Source organism: Gadus morhua, chromosome 7, assembly GCF_902167405.1.
Source record: "Gadus morhua chromosome 7, gadMor3.0, whole genome shotgun sequence".
Taxonomy (NCBI): Eukaryota; Metazoa; Chordata; class Actinopteri; order Gadiformes; family Gadidae; genus Gadus; species Gadus morhua.
The window spans coordinates 31,304,284-31,324,592 of NC_044054.1; the positions used below are offsets into that span (position 1 = coordinate 31,304,284).

The following is a 20,309-nucleotide window of genomic DNA, read 5'->3' on the forward strand; positions in this document are numbered from 1 at the left end:
TCAACGCGTACATTCATGTTTCGTTCTTGGCCACACTTTTGCGGTTACATTTAAATGTGCTGGTTTATCGAGGTGGACGGGGGCACTTTAGGAATGTCCGACAGGTTGTTAAGTCCTCCGTAAAGAAAGCCGAGGAGGCCTTTTCAGGGAGTTTAAGTGGGCCTTTCGGTCAGCCTCGGACGCGGAGGCTCTCTGAAGTCAAACTAAATGACGATCAGAATCACAACAGAGTTAACAGATGACGCATAAAACGTAAATATTTGTGAACAGATTCGATTGGCAAAATACAAGCTGGCAATCATGGATACTCCTGTCGTTGGGTGGAGTCTCAAATTGCAACGCAGATTGAGCAGCCAATAGGCGCGCAGGGATTCAGCAGCGGGGGTGCGTGTGTTTGGGGGAGGGGGCTGGGGGGGGAATCACGAGGTGAAGGTTGACGGATTGCCCTACACTGATTACTATTTTGTTTGACCCAAGTGATAAAGTTAGACTGTTATATCAAGGCCTAGTATTTACATTTGTAATTATAAATCAGGTTCGTTAATTCAATGAAATATTTTATCGTTTCAAACGTTGCTCTCTTTCCTTATTCTATTATTTAAACAAAAAAAATAAATAGGTAGAAATACACACAAATAGAATTCATCACCTACACGGGTGGTCTATAGAAAGAAATGCGTTGTTAGCCCAAAATATATTTATATAACCAATACTTTAGAGGCTACGTGCAGGCCTGCTTAATCAGTGACATAGGGCCAAATATAAGACAACGATTCTAACCTTTTTTTATTACAACTTTCACATCAAATGCAATCTAAAGAAAATGAGAGCCAAGCAGCCCGAATGTGAGGTGGGTTCTCGTCCTGTTAATAATCGAAAATAGGATATATATTCCATTATATATTCCCAAGCATATATGATCTGAAGAGTTATGGTCGGAGAGAAAATACAAATGTTCGTAAATGAGAACGGTGTGGGCCTATCGGGCTGGTGTGTTTTAAACCAACTGTCACCCGACTGTCAGGGGAGTCAAGTCGGATTCAGATTATTAATGCGGAGAGCCCAAAAGGGGCTGCCCCCATTACGTCCCCCAACACACCAATACATGCGTTCACGCGCGTGTGTGTGTGTGTGTGTGTGTGTGTGTGTGTGTGTGTGTGTGTGTGTGTGTGTGTGTGTGTGTGTGTGTGTGTGTGTGTGTGTGTGTGTGTGTGTGTGTGTGTGTGTGTGTGTGTGTGTGTGTGTGTGTGTGTGCGCGTGCCCGCGCGGGGCTCCAGGTGCGCTGTTAGGGGGAACAAGCCCGGGCTGGTCCACCGCAGCACCTGGACACCACATACATTTATTCAAAAGAGCTGATTTAAATATGTCCCCCCGCAAATAACATGTTCCCCACTTTCAATTGCACAGGCCCTAAATCTATATAAACACAGGCCTACTGCTGGTTAAATAACGCTGCGCAGGGATGTGATCATCAGCCTTTAAATGAACAGAATGCGGTATAAAGAATCGTCAGTAAACACTGAGGAGAAACACCGCCGAGCGCGAGGCCTTGGCTGCACAATTCATTAACTCACCATTAAAAATATCAAAACGAGAACAACACTGCAAACACACGAATGACCAGCAAATCGTCTGAATTAACTAAAAATCAGGACGATATTTTCCTGGGGCTCGTCTGTAGATTAAAGACCACATTCAGATCAGCAGTCCCCATGTTGGGTGTTTGTGGCAGCGACATTAACATCATTTAAAACATGTTCAGACATGTTTCCAATGGGCAGAGTGCTTTAATGGAGAGATGTGTGGTGAGTTGGAGTTGTTTTTCATATTGTGAGGATTATTATAATGCACTGGAATAGCAGGGGATCAACTAACAGGGTCAGGGATTTATGTGACCAAAGAAATATGAAAAGAAAAATCGTCAGGAAGACTGAAATATAATTATGTTGCCTTCCAGAAAGACATAAATGTGCAAATCAGAAAACAATAAAACATATGTATTTACATATTAGCCTATTGCGATAGAAACGTTTGAATTCAACGCAATGGTGATTTATAAAGCCAAACATTGGTTGGCACAAGAAAATGAGCCAACCCCTGCAAAACCCATTTCTAATAATTATTCAGTCTGAACAGCATTTGTGGTGGAGCTGAATTAGCCACATTTAGAGGGAAGATGGCCTCTTAACGGAGAGCACCCAGCGAACAGCTGCAGACCCCCGGAGACACAAGGAAGCCTTTCACAAATCACTAAACACTCCCAAATATGTCCAATGTGCCCAGCAACTTTGAGAGAGAACTGTCAAGTTGAGAAGTAAAGTAATCGATTTGTCATTTTCCCCGGCCTCTCGTTCGCTCAGCTTCTCTCCATCCCTCTCTCTCTGTATTTGCACCCCATTCTCCCTATTCAGCCATTTTACATATTCATAACTGTAGATGGTAATGCGAAAACAAACCCTGCTATCCCCACCATCCCTGACTCCGCGCGTCCATTTCACCCAAAACGTCGAGCAAAAAGCCCCCCACCTGGCATGCGGAACATCTGTACTTGTGGGAACGCGGTGCGTCTTTACGTTTAGTTTCATTAAACAATCTATTCTTCTTAAGTTCTCATTATGGCTCACAGTGACACATTACAGCCCAGCAATCCACGTTCTGCATTCCTCCCCATCCCCATCGCACACAAACCACCGCTTTGAGTCCAATCACGCACAATATTACTACTTTAAACCAAACTGTGCAGAAGTGAGACATTATGGGTTTTACAAACATGCAGAAGGATCGAATCTCGTGGTTTTTCTTACCTTCATGGAGAGAGTACAACAGGAGTAAAGTTACAAGCCACATGCCATAAATAGCAGGTCTATTCTTCAGGAATATTTGGCAATCCTGGCGAGTGAGAGACGCAGTTTTGGGCCAGGCAGTGCTCCGCGCTGGACTGGCGACTGTGTTCCCGGGAGGTGTCTCCAGCCCTGACGCCCCGCTAGCCATGGCGGGGAAATGAGGAGCGCCGCGGCCCCGCCCATACTCCCATCTCGCGGAGAGATTACCATACATACCAATTCATCTTTAACGCAACACAACCCCACGCGCCGCGCCGCCGCCAGCCCGGGACGCCGCTCGCTCACCGGGAAATACTAATATGGTGTATTTTTATGTTTTTAAAATCCGTTTTTTAGGGAAAGTGGATTAACCCCCCAAAGAGAGCCACGGACACCTTTGGAGCGCGCGCCCACCTGTGCGCAACACAAACGAAGCCTTCTTTTGCGCAACGGACCCACGAGCCAAACCAGGAGCCGAACGGGATTCTACCCAACAACCTTTTCTCGAAGCATTCCAGCTGGACTGAGCTGTTATACCGCCACAATCGTCTTTACATAAGACGTCCGTAGAGGCTGGAGAAAACCAAGCACATGCAAGACAGGAGACGAGAAGACGGGAATAAAAGAGACATGGTTTAAATAAAACTGCAATCTTTTTATAAGGCTTTGGTGAGTCTTCACTACAGGGAACTTTTAAGACGGTCTGTCTTGTGTGTTCACACACACACACACACACACACACACACACACACACACACACACACACACACACACACACACACACACACACACACACACACACACACACACACACACACACACACACACACACACACACACAGTCTCTGCCCCTCTCTCACTATCTCTACCATTATCTCTCTCTCTCTCTCTCTCTCTCTCTCTCTCTCTCTCTCTCTCTCTCTCTCTCTCTCTCTCTCTCTCTCTCTCTCTCTCTCTCTCTCTCTCTCTCTCTCTCTCTCTCTCTCTCTCTCTCTCTCTCTCACTCTTTTACACTGCACCACCTATTGGTAAATGGAGGAGTGTGATTTGGTAAAATAATAAAATTGCTTCATCATGTGTATTCTCTTTTAATGCCGCTTTTATGCAAAAGAGACCCAGAAGCAGCTGCGTGCATGGAGCCGTAACTATGGCATAAATACAAAATATACAAATTAGGATACATTTTGTGCAATTTATTTTAAGTAGCCTACATGCTAGTCTATGTTTAAATTACTCATAATTAACCAAAGGAATAGCTATTGAAATGAACACACAAAACCTCACTCCCTCGCTCCACAATTAAAGGTGATTAAATGCTACCCCTTCTTTGTATTAATGTGACCGCGGATAATGATAGCTGCACGATTCACTTCAATATTTGCATACGAAGGTTTAGGCCAATAAAAGAAGACACGGTGGCCCTTTTTAATGGGGCTACACGGGGAACATTGCATTTTGATATTGATCAAATGGAAATAGGCCCAAGATTTTTTAAATTATAGATGGCTTGTTTGAATCAGTTTTAGCGCGATCAGTGTGAGAAGAATCACGATTCAAACCTGCATGAGCAATAGGCCTGGTTTAAGTTTCGATTACAAAACGGCTCGACTTGAACCTCAAACGGCGCAATGCTCAGTTTCTCTGTGTGCTCGGCCAATTTAAACATTTAAATGTGATATCCTAGCAGCGCTTGTGTTGTCTGGTGAGCAGGGTTAATTCCCGGCGGGTCTCCAGCGACTCGCAGCAGGCCCACCTCCACATCCTTGACGGGCCTCGGAGAGGAGGACGGGGACCGCGTCTCTGCTGCCCCCTGCTGTCGGGAACCACGACGTCAGGCCCAGGGCTCTCACTTAAACACGCCATTACAGGTCGAACAAGAAAACACCACGTATCAACGAACTGAAAGGACCAAACCTCGGAGATAACGACCACCTCCGTCAGCCGCCGACATCTTATCACTGAGAAGCTTACTTCTCTCGGCTGGTGGCGGTTGATCGTGTGGACGTGTTCAGTCTCCTCGGACCGCTGGAAACAGAGTTTAACCAGAGTGGGACACAAAACTTTGATAGCGCTCCAAAACAACCAATCATTTTAACACGTTCGTCATTAAATAACTTAAGTTCTCATGTTCACCTTTTAGACATTTAAGTTAACACTCGAGCTAACGTTAGCTCTTCATAGCAGCACTCATCAATACCAGTAGGACTACATAACGGCCAGGCAACGGTCCTGAACGGTTGATTCTTCCTTCCCACCAAAGTGGGGTTGCCTGGCTGCGCGAGGCTCTGACCCAAGGGACTGACACCTCGCGAGAACCGGTCGTATTCGACAGGAAAAATGGCCGACATGGCAAATATTCAATCGGGTAAATTGAATTTATTTCCGTTATGTTAAATGATATCTACGGAAATATATTTAATATGATACATTAACGGCCAAAAATATTTATTCAAGCCTTATTTAAGATATAGGCTACTAGCTGCTGCCCTGGATTCTTTTTTTTAACATAATGATTACAATACTAAACAGTCTCCAAAAACAATACTACGAGTCAGAAGAAAAGAATCACACCCACTTCCATTTAGCTTTCAATCTAAACTTTATTTGACTTTGTGGGTATTTATTGATATGGTTGTGAGTGGGAACATCATTTGAGGGTGAGCATGATGCTGGCCGTTTTTCCGCGGTTAGCAGTTAGCTCTTATCTGGATGAATCCCGTCGCCCTGTTGGTATTGCTTGCCATGTCATCACAGTAACTCAAATGTGAAGTGTGACTAAACAGTTGAACGTTTCTTCCCTTGCATAGAGTTGCATGTCATCTGCATATATATAGGCTACATAAAGACCTTATTGCAGCAATGTCAACACTCAATCTCCATCCATCTATTCCAGATATAAAGCGAAAGGCAACTTTCTCTTCTAACAATAAAATTAAGCGTGTTTAAGTGTGGTGTAGAGATTAGCAGCATGCTTTTGGTGCAAATCGGTTTAAAATAATCTAGACATTTTTTTATGTTAGTCCAGATTTGTGTAGATGTCCTTCATTCTTCCCCAAAGATAAAGTGCTGAAACCTCCTGTGTGAGGTGTTATTCCAGTAGCATGTTGGTTTGTTCTAGCGCCGCCAACCAATACTTCATCCTACTAGCAATCAAGTTCAAGTGTTACCTTATACAAAACAGTTCACAGATGAGCTAAATCATAGGAAAGAAATGTCAAAATAGATACCAAAACAACTTCCAAAGTAAGAAAAACTTCCAACACATCAATGCTTCATGTCGTTTTAAAAATCACATCATTGTAAAAACCAACATAAAAAACTGTAAAATAAACCTAAAATGAAACCACACATATTGATATCACGTGAACTCACACCCTTATAATCTTCTTCGACATCACCCTGATATGTGCAGTAGGGGTTCCTCCGGCAACATGGACACAACATGACACACCCAAGTACAGAGGACTCTGATAACACTTAGGTTCTTTATATACAGACACAAAAATAGCATTGTTTAAAGTGCCTGATAGATTCTCACTTTACAGTATTGCTTTTGAGCCATGGAGGCACATCAAGAGTGCTTTAAGACAAACAACAATCTGTCACTAGACAGTGCTTTCCGCAGTCCAGCAAAGACCACTCCGTTGTAACTTCACCTTCTGCTCATCTGTCTCCAGAACCATCCGTCCCACACACCAGAGGTATTGTTTTTTATAACCGGACATTCAGTGTCTAGAAGGTGCAAAACTAGTATGTTGGAAATGGCCTCAACAATGTGTTTCATTGGTTCATTTTATGCTGTAAAATTGAACTGAAAACGTGAAGTATTCCTGTCTTGATGTAGCGATGTATTTTATATGTTTTATTTTATGGCTTTCCCCGTTTGGCACAAGCCAGTGTCCTTTTTCCTACATCCCAATTAACGGTCTGTGACCCCGCGTGTGCATACTCAATATAGTTATATGTTATATATAATTTGATGGTATGCTTGACTGAACAACACAAGCAAACATATTTGTTTCTTTAGCTATTTCCTTGATTCTTCCTAGCAGGGAGGCCATCTTTAGCATGTATTAACCAATTTAATCTCAAACATTAAATGTTTATTTAATTGAATGCCAAACCACAAAATGTGGTAACACATTTTGTTTGTACATCTAGGACCAATCAGAGCTCAAGTTCTTCTACTGGGATGGGCTAGAGAAGAGGTCATGGATGGCCATGACAGCTAACCTATAGCAGAGAAGCTATTAGCGTGGGCGCAGGTAAACAGTAGTAGTAGAAGAAGATAATATTCCCAAAAAGGAACGTTCAAGCACTGTGCCTAAAGATCTGCCCAGTTGCTTCACATGCTGCGAATGCATCGGTTATATAAGACTTGAAGCAGCATCCGAGGGGGGACATTCCTGGTTCTACAGGGACTTGGTAAGGGGATTGTCTATCATTCAGTAGCATGTCGTATTACTGGTAGCGTTTGCACTATAAAGACACGATCCCCTGGTACGCAGAGGGTAGCAGCTAACAGGCACCTGTGTTTCGTATCAAGCGAAGAAAGGAAGAGCTGGGCTCAATCTTTGCATACTTTTTGTTTTGCTCGTAAAAATGTTTTTTTTCCTGCTACTATTATCTTTTTTAAATATTCAACCTGGTCACCTATAAAATGCAATGAGATCCAGGAGTGATGTAGGGGTGTAATATAAAATGAAGAACAAAAACAGCTGATCGTTTCTTACGAATCTTCGTGTGAGGTAAAGCAAGGTTCAGTCATTCACACGACTGTAAATGCACAATGCCCTGTCAAGCAGTGAAATAGGGGAGGCAAATCGACACCATCTTCTAGCGATAAGAACATGGGGGTGGAAACTCCGGCTGTGGCCATGAAAGATATTTAAAATATTTTATGAGTTAAATATTTTGCCACAAATTCTGTCCTCACAAAACACTAAGCTGACCTCACCGATGATAGAGATAAGATGATCTACATTAGAAGCTCTATCTGGAAAGTCTGTTTACAGGAAGCATGCGCGTTGAGCCTTGCTTCTAACGACCACCCGCCTTTTGGAAGTAGCCAATCCAGTAGGTTCCTTCTGCTTCACTTAACTGATCAAGTTAAAGACTCCACACAAAAGGTGGTTTTGAGATATTCTATATAACCGGCTGTCTGTGTAGAAGAGCTGGAAGGCCTTTTGGTGCACGTTTAGGACACCATCTCTAGGTTAGCTTTTGTGAATATTTTGAATAACTAGGGGCCACAGCCAGGTGGGTTATTTTGGTGAGGTTATTTTTCTTAAGATATCAACTTGAACATGATAAAGATCCAAGTCTGCAGGGATTTATGCATATAGAAACATATGCGTAGGTTAGAATATGAATACTCCTTTGTCCTCATGCACGGCCTTATTTCTTTTTTGGTGTGGGCTTCGACTCAGCTTTGGAGCCTGAGAGACCGTTCTCCGTGTTGTCGATCCCTGAGGAACTCACCAGGCACTCTTTACTGCGGACACAGAAAGAAGAAAGGACACACTCAGACACACCTCGCCCTCCGAGAGAGAACTGGAACAACACCCAATCCTAACCAAAACATACCTTTTTTGATTAGCTCCCCTTTAATCAAGTTTTGTGTTATTCCTTTAAACTGACCTATAAAACGTTTGCATGTGATTCTCAAGAAATATAGTTATCTTAAACTCATTGAATCTCTGGTTCTCGATGCATGAGAAGCACACTGTCTCTAGAACTACAGCCCACTAGACTACCACTTATCCTCTACTGAGGGGACTGGATGTTATGAACCTCCGTTTTCTTTCTTCAATTTATTAATCCAGATGAGCTGTATTAATTAGATTCACTGGTTCTGTCGGATGTTAGTCGGCACACGTCATTGGAACACTCACTTTTTCTCCTCTATCTTGGCGAGGACGAAGATGGTGAAGTTCTTGAGCAGCATGAAGCCCATGAGCGCCGCGATACCGCCCCCTACTGCCGAGGCGATGAGAATGGCCAACGTGTTGTCCACCACGATCACTGCAGCCAGGGGGAGCCCACAGAAACACATGCATCATGGTGTGCGCGCGCGTGTGTGTGTGTGTGTGTGTGTGTGTGTGTGTGTGTGTGTGTGTGTGTGTGTGTGTGTCTGTGTGTGATCATATATATGTGTGTGTGTGTGTGTGTGTGTGTGTGTGTGTTCATATATATGTGTGTGTGTGTGTGTGTGTGTGTGTGTGTGTGTGTGTGTGTGTGTGTGTGTGTGTGTGTGTGTGTGTGTGTGTGTGTGTGTGTGTGTGTGCGTGCGTGTGTGTGTGTGTGTGTCTGTGTGCACGCATGTACATATTCTTTGGCTACGTGTGTGTGTGAGCATGTATAGTATGTGTCGTTTTCTGTATGTGTGCACTCTTGCATGTGCTTGCGTATTCATGTGTGTGTGTGTTTGCCCATTCATGTGAGCCTATATGTTTTCTCTTATGTGAGTGTATTCATGTGTGTGTATGCGCGCGGTGCATGTGTGTGTGTGAGTGTGTGTATGAGTGTGCGTGCATGTATGTATTCATGTACATATGTATGTGTGTGTGTGTATGAGTATGCATGTATGTGTGTGTGTGTGTCTGTATGTGTGTGTGTGTAGGTGTGTGTGCGTGGGTATGTGTGTGTGTGTGTGTGTGTGTGTGTGTGTGTGTGTGTGTGTGTGTGTGTGTGTGTGTGTGTGTGTGTGTGTGTGTGTGCGCGGTGCGAGCGTGCGTGCCCACTCACACTCGGGCACCACATCCAGGGTGAAGATGGCGCTGTGGTTGCGTCCCTTCTCCTTGGGGTTGCGGCCGAAGCAGGTGTACAAGCCCGCGTCGTCGAAGGTGATGTTCCACAGCAGGATGGACACGTTGCTCTTGATGCCTCGGCCGATGAACTCCACACGCTCCCGGTAGACCTCCACCACGCTGGGCTCCATCCCGTCCTTACGGATCGTCGCGTCGACCAACTGGGTGTCAGAGGATCCACCGACGCATCAACACCTCCACCTCTGCTCCACCTCCACCTCTACTCCACCTCCACCTCTACTCCACCTCCACCTCTACTCCACCTCTACTCCACCTCCACCTCTACTCCACCTCCACCTCTACTACACCTCCACCTCTACTACACCTCCTCCTCTACTCCACCTCCACCTCTACTACCCCTCTGCTCCACCTCCACCTCTGCTACACCTCCTCTTTTACACCTCCACCTCTACTACCCCTCTGCTCCACCTCCACCTCTACTACACCTCCTCCTCTACTCCACCTCCACCTCTACTACACCTCCTCCTCTACTACACCTCCTCTACTCCACCTCCTCTACTCCACCTCCACCTCTACTCCACCTCCACCTCTACTCCACCTCCTCTACTCCACCTCCTCCTCTACTACACCTCCACCTCTACTACACCTCTACTACACCTCCTCCTCTACTTCACCTCCACCTCTACTTCACCTCCACCTCTACTCCACCTCCACCTCTACTCCGCCTCCTCTACTCCAACTCCTCTGCTCCACCTCCTCCTCTACTACACCTCCACCTCTACTCCACCTCCTCTACTCCACCTCCTCTACTCCACCTCCTCCTCTACTACACCTCCACCTCTACTACACCTCCTCCTCTACTACACCTCCACCTCTACTACACCTCTCCTCCACCTCCACCTCTACTACACCTCTACCTCTACTACACCTCTCCTCCACCTCCACCTCTACTCCACCTCCTCTACTCCTCCTCCTCCTCTACTCCACCTCCACCACCGCTACTACTCCTCCACCTCTACCACTCCTCTACTACACCACCTCTACTACACCTCCTTTACTACACCTCCTCTACTACACCTCCACCTCTACAACACCTCCACATCTAGACTCTAGACCAGTCCCCCACCTCTAGACCAGCCTAAACTGGCGTAAAGCCTTGTAAACCATTGTAATCTATTAGAACCACTCTAGACCAGTCTAAACTAGCGTAAAACCTTGTAAACCATTGTAATCTATTAGAAACACTCTAGACCAGTCTAAACTAGCGTAAAGCCTTGTAAACCATTGTAATCCATTAGAACCACTCTAGACCAGTCTAAACTAGCGTAAAACCTTGTAAACCATTGTAATCCATTAGAACCACTCTAGACCAGTCTAAACTAGCGTAAAACCTTGTAAACCATTGTAAGCCATTAAATCCACTCTAGACCAGTCTAAACTAGCGTAAAACCTTGTAAACCATTGTAAGCCATTAGATCCACTCTAGACCAGTCTAAACTAGCGTAAAACCTTGTAAACCATTGTAATCCATTAGAACCACTCTAGACCAGTCTAAACTGGCGTAAAACCTTGTAAACCATTGTAATCCATTAGAACCACTCCAGACCAGTCTAAACTGGCGTAAAGCCTTGTAAACCATTGTAATCCATTAGAACCACTCTAGACCAGTCTAAACTAGCGTAAAACCTTGTAAACCATTGTAAGCCATTAGATCCACTCTAGACCAGTCTAAACTGGTGTAAAACCTTGTAAACCATTGTAAGCCATTAGATCCACTCTAGACCAGTCTAAACTAGCGTAAAACCTTGTAAACCATTGTAAGCCATTAGATCCACTCTAGACCAGTCTAAACTAGCGTAAAACCTTGTAAACCATTGTAATCCATTAGAACCACTCCAGAACAGTCTAAATTAGCCTAAAGCCTTGTCAACCACTGTTAAGATGCTTACCTTCACCATGGTGCCGTTTTCATTGAACTGCCAGTTGAAGTAGAGGTTCCTGATGCCGATGCAGCTGGCATAGTTGCAGGGCAGCATGACCGTGCTCCCGTTCACCGCCTGCAGGTAGGGAATCTTACCCACAAGCATCTCCAGCCCCTGGACAGACCAGCCCCCTGGAATCCCCCCAGGAGAGGACATGTTAGTATACCACATCAACAGGAGAGGACATGTTGTATAACATCTCTACAGGAGAGGACATGTTAGTGTAATATCTTTGCAGGAGGGGACATGTTGGTATAAAATCTCTACAGGAGAGGACATCATCGCATAACATCTTTACAGATGAGGACATGTTGGTATAACATATCTACAGAGATGACATGTTATTATACCATCCCTACAGGAGAGGAAATGTTGGTATAACATCTCTACAGGAGAGAACATGTTAGTAAACAATCTCTACAGGAGAGGACATGTTGGTATAACATCTCTACAGGAGAGTACATGTTATTATACGATCTCTACAGGAAGGACATGTTCGTATAACATCTCTACAGTAAGGACAAGTTGGAATAAAATCTTTAAAGGAGGACATGTTGGTTTACCCAGGGCTGTAGTGGAGGGTAAACGCACGTAAACGCCGTTTACGCACCTCTGGAATTTAGGAAATAGCGTTTACGCACCTCTAAATAGCGTTTACGCACCTCAAAGTTCCCTGTGCCTTGTATTCTGCCGTTGAAATAATCGGAAATAAATTCAGCATCATTTTAAAACACCTAAGACAAGGTTTCATATTGTTGAACAAATAAACGCTGTAATCTGAATCATTTTCATCTGCGCTCTAGGCCTATGCTATTATGGTCTGTGATCCTCCAATCAGTGCCTTGCGGCTGCGGCAGCGACACCAATCAGGATCCAGGAAAATATGTAAACAGGAAGTATGTAAACACATGGCCCTGCGCGTTGTGGATTATCATGCCTGCCTACCTGTCATTAATTAGCCATGGATATCAGGCGATTTTTGAAGAGACCTTCGAGTGCTCGCACTCCAACAGATGCCCGAAAAAGGCCTCAAGTACAAAGTAAGACTGAAGATTATCAATTCACATGATTTGTTTTTGTGATTTATAAATTAATTTTACTTGACGAACTATTAAGTGACTACGAGCATTCAGATTGGCCAATGCGTAGTCATGCTATCCGTGTACTGCCCACGTCAAAATGAGTGAAAGTCAGTCAGAGTTTTACTATCCATATTAAACTCCGGTTTCGGCGTATCAACTTCGCTATAGCTTGGTCGCTATGTTAAAGCCTCAATTTGGAGATGCGAGGTTGGCGGTTGCAGCCGTGGACTCCGCGGCTGAACCGTGGATCGGGCGGGTGACGCGACAAAAAAATATATTTTAATTAAATTCGGGCAGTTGGCGGTTAAACCAATAAAAATAAAAATATTTATAAATATTTGTATTTTATATATTATAAATATTTTTATTTTATTATTTATTTTCTTTAAAGTTATTTTCCCAGCAAACTGGCCTGTTCCCTAGAGGAGCAGTATGGGGAATCCAAGTAGAAACAACTTGCCCAAAGGTTCAGACTTGATGACAGAAAAATTCTTGAAGGCTATAGGGATTTTAAGGATAACTCGAGCATCATTCCAGAAAACCTTGCACCACTCCTGAATATCGACCATCTCATTCCACTTAGCACTGCTGAGTGTGAGAGGGGGTTCAGCTTAATGAACATCATAGTGTGCCCCCTGAGATGCAGTCTGCACTTGGTCATAGTGTCGTCCTTGATGTTTATTCAACTGAATGGCCCACCACTCAGCCACCACAAAGTTCAATCCAACACGTATGTGTAGTCCTGGCTGGTGAAGCACAGGGGAGCCATGAACTCCAGAACACGCCCCTGCAAGGCAGGACCTGACGTGGAGGACAAGGAGGCCCTCTGGGTACTACTGTGAAAAGCATGCATACTAATACACACACATGTGTGTGTATCAGTATGCATGTATGTGTGTAAGTATGTGTGTAGATTAAGAACTATCTATCTATGGCATGTGTGTATGTATACACACATGCCATAGATAGATAGTTCTTAATCTACACATACTTTTCTTTACTGTTGAAATTTGAATAACTTCAATAAACTACAAACACATTCATTGTCTGTCCTCTGTCAACTGTCATTGATGGATTTAATATGACTTTAATTGATAACATAATGGAATATAGCCAGGCTAGCCTTACTGTACGTCCACACCAGGAGCGACCAAAGCGTCAAAGACGCTTTGGTCGCTCACGAAGTTTCGCTGCGAATTTTTCTGTTCGCTTTGGTCGCTCAAGTCGCTCATGACGTACAATTCAATTATGCAGACGCATTTAAAGGAGCCGTATGCGTTTAGTAGGCCCTACAGACAGCCATATCAAATAGTGAACTCTCCCATACACCTTGGCCATATTGCCGAGACGGTTTTGCTTGTTCGATAAAGTGCTTCGACAACAAGTAGGACAGTGATTCCCCCCAATACAAAAAAAATCCTAAAATGTAGGCTAATTACAACCGAGAACAAAAAACCCTGCGTGCTGTAGTAGTTAAAATATGTTTCACTGATCTGGATCTGCAAATCATGATCTGCACTCATTCGTCGCATTCAAACAAATAGACATTCACGCACATGGCTAATTTGCATACGGGCACAGGACTGGTTGGCTCCGCAAGGCAAATAATGGAACATATCGATCTATCTAGGCTTTTCTGTCTATCTATCTATCAACGCGTGTCTAGTTTTAATGTGATGTATTGTGTGTATGTCCAGTCAGACTTGTTCTGTGTGGTGTTGTAGGCTACTGTCCTGTGTGGGCCGAACCACCTAAATGGATTCCCGACGATTTGTGTCGTTTGGTATTAATAAAGACTTGACTAGGCTTTCTATCTATCTAGACTAGATATATCCCTTGTCATTTATCCCTCGTCTTGTCGATTAGTTTGTTTATGTGACGATTTCAAAAACTTTTTTGGTTTTGTTTAAAGCATGCTACACGCGATTGGTTGGTTAGATTGGTGGCATGGAGAGCAAATTAAAATGATTCCCGCTTAAATACGAACGTTCTAGATGTAGCCTATAAATACTCCCGCTTATCATCACTTGATATCCAAACCACTACGGCGTTTCGATCTCTGAACTGAAAAGGGGTGGGTTCGTACAACACCGGGTGCCCAGTTACAGCCGCGATTAATACTTCAGCCGACATTTTGTTCAGTGAGTGAATAAAGGTAGGTAGGAACCAAAGTGCCTGCCGATGTTCCCTGGGATCCACGCAAGCGAAGAGCGTCTACATTCCGATTGGCTGTCAGTGTTTGGCCGCTGAAGCGAATAATAGTCATTTGCATAAAGTTAAAAAGTTTTCAACTTCTTTTTGACGCTCTGGTCGCTCAACTTTGGCCGCTGGTAGCGTTGGTCGCTTTGGTCGCTTTGGTCGCTCTTGCCCATAGAAAGTGAATGACATCCGGCGATTTGGTCGCTCAATTCGCTTCTGGTGTGGACGGACAGTGACAGAGTCGCAACACTTTGCGTTGCGTTGCGTTGTGTCGAGGTCGGTCTGATCAGAAAATTCATAGTTTACCCACCTCTTATTTGACCACTACAGCCCTGGGTTTACCATCTTTACAGGAGAGGACATGCTGGCCTACTATCTCTACAGGGGAGAACATGTCATGTACCCTCTCTACAGGGATGAAATGTGGTAAAACATCTCTAAATGAAGGACATGTTAGTATACCATCTGTACAGGAAGGACATGTTGGTATCAAACATCGAACATTAATATTGCAACTGAAAAAATAAGCTACTAGATTTTTCCAAAACAAGACCATCCCACAAAGAACTATGTGGGCCCGTATATCCCACACTAACGTATTGTGTTTAGACAATAGACACCATTGTTTTTGCCGAAAGAAACATTGTTTTTGCAGATTATTTTGGAACCAGGAGAGTAGTGTTGGAAGGATGAGAACTATTTTGAAAGAATTATTCTAGCAATGCTCTTTACGCAGAAACCTGGACTACAGAACATCATCGACGCATAATACATTCAAAATGCTTTGAGACTTGATGGTAGAGACCCATCTAGCGGCCCAAGGAGGTATTGCATATTTGGATACTTATTAAGAAATGTATAATATACATAATAACGAGATCCCTGGTTTAAATCATTATCAGTCTATTCTAGAAGGCAATACAAACACCACCTGAAGACGTTGGCATGCTGGCCTGCTACCAAGCCTTCCGTATCAGGCTACTAGTAATAATTTCAATAATTTAGGGAATACATTATCTCGCAATCGTTGGGGGATTACAGTCAAAGGTATATCAAACTGGGACTGTTTTCCACTTAAATCAATTGAAATCGCTATGCTTTTCTAAATTAAATAAATTTTTATGTTAACTTTTTAATGATTATTATTGGAAAATATACATCCTAATTTAATCATTTCTTTGGCAGTTTCTTGGCCTGTAGAAAAATAGAATAAAACTTATTGAACAGCAAAATAAAATTGAGGAAGGTTTAACGTGTGTCAACTGTTTCTCGTACTCAGAACCTATACGTGTCATGGACGCCAAATGTAGTTTTTCATTGTAGTTCTCATGCAGCGGGACTTCACCGAGGACCCGTGTTTTCGTCCCCTTATACTCCTTTCCTCCGCAAAGTATTCGCTGTTCTTTCGAAAGTAGAGCAGCGATGATCTACTTTCTAGCCCACATATGTCAGGAACGCACCGCTGTGTATCGTAATGAGCCGGTGTATTTATAGAGCACCTCGGATAGGCGGATCAATCATTCGGTATCGAGTCTCCCCTGCACTACTACTGGTTATTTGATCTATGGATCAAAAATAGATGTGATCTGGAAAGGTCAAGCATCACCACCAGGGTTAGTAGAATATATTAGTGGTACACACAACTCAGCATGAGGGTCATGGAGTAAGGTGATGTTTTCTATCAGCACCTAGTTAAACCTGATGTTATGTTTTCTATCAGAACATGTCATGAGCACATACTGTACGTTAGTTAAACCTGATGTTATGTCTTCTATCAGAAAATGTCACGATTAAATACGTTAGTTAAACCGTATGATGTTTTCTATCACAACATGAGCACATAGGCCTACGTTAGTTAAACCTGATGTGATGTTTTCTATCAGAACATACATACCATGAGCACATACTTTATTTAAAACTGAAGTGATGTTTGCTATCAGCACATGAGCACATAAGTTAGTTAGTTAGTTAAAACTGCACCATGTATCTTCTGTACTGCAGATGTTTACTCCATTAAATATCTGAACTAGAGAGTGTCTCAAGGATAAATCCATCCAGCGACATTCTCTCTATGAATGTTATCCTCTTCCTCATTCGCCCCTTTAATTGTAAATCTAAATGATGTTGAATAGGGAAAAAAAGTTGGTCCTAGTTTATACATTTACAGTTATTTGATTTTAAATATGGAGATGCCTGGTTAGTTTGACCATTTGTTGTTGTTGCTCTTTGCTGTTTAACAACCTAATCTCAGTCCTTGAAACCAGTTGGTTCTGGTCTTTAGGAAAAAAACACATAGAACAACTTAATTATTCCATTTAAAAAAGTTCCTCAACATTTGTATTTTTTTGTTGAGATTTCCAACTATAATGTTATTATATATAATGTTGAGTACAATGAGAGCAGCATGACGGAGCTAAAGAGCTAGTGCTAGCCAGCTTCATGAAGCCGATGAGTTGGCAGTTTCTCCGCCCAGGAACGGCTAACGGTATACCAAACTCCACAACATGTTTATTGGCCTATCGTTGGGAAATTAAACACTTGTGTAACGCAAAATATATTAATGCATGAATTCAGAGTTTTAAAACCCAAAACAGTTATATAGCTTTATAAGTTTCCAAAAAAAATCATCAATGATGAATAACACTAATGATCCAGGTTTGACCCACGAATCAATTCATGTAATGAATGAATGAGTGAATGAATGAATGAATTGGATGGACCTGTGTGACCGAGCCTCAACACCGGGGTTCCCCCACCGCCTCGCCTCTGACGTTTCTGTCTGTGGTTCCAACACTGTTCTTCCAAATAAGGTTCCTCCTGTTTTAGAAGTTGTTCAATTCCTGCCATTGGGTTCAACGTCTGCATCATGACAATAGTGTTGTCTTCATGCATCAAAACATGGGCGATAGCTCCAGCTGAATATAACAGTGTTTGCTCAATTCATGAAATAACAAAATAGTAATATAAAATAATAAATAATGACGTCATCAAGATGAGCAACAACAACCACCACCACAACAACAACAACAGGAGATGAATGAACTTTCCTTGACGTCTGTCCAATGCATTTGAGAATCAACCAGCAAACTGATGCTAAAGACATTCTCCTCCCCTCATATTGTAACTCTAAATACATCCACTATATGATAGCCTACTCATCACTCAACCCGCTCCGCGAAATACTGTCGTCATCAAATACTTTAGTGCAACCAAACACATAGCCAAGCAATGAATCAAAGCAACCACTTCCTCCAAATAATGCCGACGTCCTCACTTTCACGTCTTAAATCCTATTTCTCCCCTCATTTCAAGGGCTGGACAACACCTCAAGGTCCCAGCAAGCACTGCACCAGACAGAACAGCGCTCTAATGAAACAAAATAGCACCACACCTTTCTTAAACCAGCACGCCCGCACGCGCACACACACACGCACACGCACACGCACACGCACACACACACACACACACAAGCGCACACACACACGCACACCCTGCTTGGATAAATTGCAAACGGGGCTAAGACAATGGATCGGGATCACAGACGACAGAAATCATTTGATAACTAGTGGTTGTTTTAGAGATAGTTTAGAAAACAAGCAGATAACTAGTAGCTGTGTTGGTTGTTAACAAAGCAATCATAACTAGCAGTTGCTGCTATGTTTTTCTTTTTGCACTCAAAGTGATACATGAATAAAGTTTGATCGATTGAAAAGGCAACGCGTCCAACACAAATGTCACCTCATTTAGTCAGCCGGAGGCGGTAGTAACTTTGGTCAATGACAAAGTGTTAACGCGGTTAGAGTGAGGAAGAGGAAGAGGTCTCTACCCAGCATCAGGGACAGCATCAGGGCCGCGGCCGGGGGTGGACACGGCATCCTCCTGGCCTCCCCTTCCATCACCCCCTGGTACGCTGTCAGACCCCCGCTGTGGCCGCCACTCCTCCTCCCTGCTTACCGGGACGTCTTGGGGAAGTTAGAGACGGGGCGGGGGTGGGGGTGGGGGTGGGGGTGGGGGGGCGACCTGGTAGTCGGTTATGCCCAGGGAGGAGCAGCCGTCTTGCCCGGAGGATCCAGGAGCCTGCCTGCCCCTCCGATCTCCTGCATCAGGAAGTGTAGGTCAAACAGAGGGCACCGGAGAGAGGGAGGATAGTAGGGACGGGGGGACGGGGATGGGGGGGGGGGGGGGGGGGGGACGCACAGACTGTATCCTCAAGTCAGTACCAGGCCCGCAGAGCCAGGCACGCCGGCTGATAAAAAAAATGCAGTGCCCGTGTCGTTTGCGATTTAGTTTATCTCGCCGCGTTAACGTATAAAGTACACAGCAGCTGGAGGTGAGCCCGGCCGCACGCACACAGACTGGGCCGGGAGCAGAAGCACGCAACGCATGTTAGCCGCCGCCTAGACGGGAGAGAGGACGCGGTTACTCACCTGTTCCTGGGCCGGTGCTGGCTCCCGCAGCGCGGGCTGCTGCAGTGGGAGAGCGACTGCGCACTGTCAGAGTTCAGTCAAGGAGAATCTGGCAGATACAGCACTCACTGCAGACTCACCACAATGCAGCCCCGGCTAGGGGCGAGGGACAGCTAGGAGCAGCCAGAGAGAGAGAGAGAGAGAGAGAGAGGGAGAGAGAGAGAGAGAGAGAGAGAGAGAGAGCACAACAGGGAGCTGCTCCTGGTCCTGACAGGAGGTAGCAGAGGAAGAGGAGGGTCTCTCAGTCTTCGTTTCCCTGAAACAACTTCTCCCTGCCCTCTGTCTTGGATCCACTTTCCCTCCCCTCTCCTCTCCCCCTCCTCCCTCTATCTCTGCTCTCTCCTCCCCTCTCCTCTCCTCTCCCCCTCCTCCCTCTGTCTCTGCTCCTCCTCCCCTCTCCCCTCCTCTCCTCTCCCCCTCCTCCCTCTATCTCTGCTCTCTCCTCCCCTCCCCTCTCCTCTCCTCCTCCCCTCTCCTCTCCCCCTCCTCCCTCTATCTCTGCTCTCTCCTCCCCTCTCCTCTCCTCTCCTCTCCCCCTCCTCCCTCTATCTCTGCTCCTCCTCCCCTCTCCTCTCCCCCTCCTCCCTCTATCTCTGCTCTCTCCTCCCCTCTCCTCTCCCCCTCCTCCCTCTATCTCTGCTCCTCCTCCCCTCTCCTCTCCCCCTCCTCCCTCTATCTCTGCTCTCTTCTCCCCTCTCCCCTCCTTCCTCCTCCTCGCCTCTCTTCCCCTCTCAATCGCTTTTCCCACTGTAATCCCCATTCATTCACCCCCCCCCCCCCCCCCACGCACACACATACACACACACTACACACACACACACACACACATGTACACGTTCACCCCACACATATAAACACTACACACACATTCACATACATTCAGACGCACACTCCTCCTAGCCTCTCCACTAAGGTTGGGTATGCAGACACAGACGCTTTTATTTTGAAAGATCACAGAAAAGTTCTGCAGTGCAGGTTGGTGAAAGGA

At 44.7% G+C, this 20,309-nt stretch overlaps 2 protein-coding genes across 2 annotated transcripts in view; both read right to left on the reverse strand.

Annotated features, from left to right (window-relative positions):
* The window catches only part of LOC115547153 (Down syndrome cell adhesion molecule-like protein 1 homolog), a 20,962-nt gene extending 17,539 nt beyond the window's left edge, over nucleotides 1-3,423 (reverse strand). Inside the window, exon 1 of the mRNA XM_030361122.1 lies at nucleotides 2,805-3,423. Coding sequence (XP_030216982.1) covers nucleotides 2,805-3,057 — 253 coding nt within the window. The 5' untranslated portion in view covers nucleotides 3,058-3,423. The remainder of the gene's footprint in view (nucleotides 1-2,804) is intronic.
* A 1,979-nt stretch (nucleotides 3,424-5,402) lies between these two features.
* Nucleotides 5,403-19,703, reverse strand: scn4bb (sodium channel, voltage-gated, type IV, beta b). The gene is made up of 6 exons (XM_030360550.1): nucleotides 19,283-19,703; nucleotides 18,682-18,952; nucleotides 11,542-11,705; nucleotides 9,570-9,792; nucleotides 8,717-8,846; nucleotides 5,403-8,316 (listed from the first exon to the last, which is right to left on the reverse strand). Exons 2-6 carry the CDS (start codon nucleotides 18,749-18,751, stop codon nucleotides 8,220-8,222), a joined length of 684 nt encoding a protein of 227 aa, XP_030216410.1. The 5' UTR covers nucleotides 18,752-18,952; nucleotides 19,283-19,703; the 3' UTR covers nucleotides 5,403-8,219.
* Between the last annotated feature and the right edge of the window lie 606 nt (nucleotides 19,704-20,309).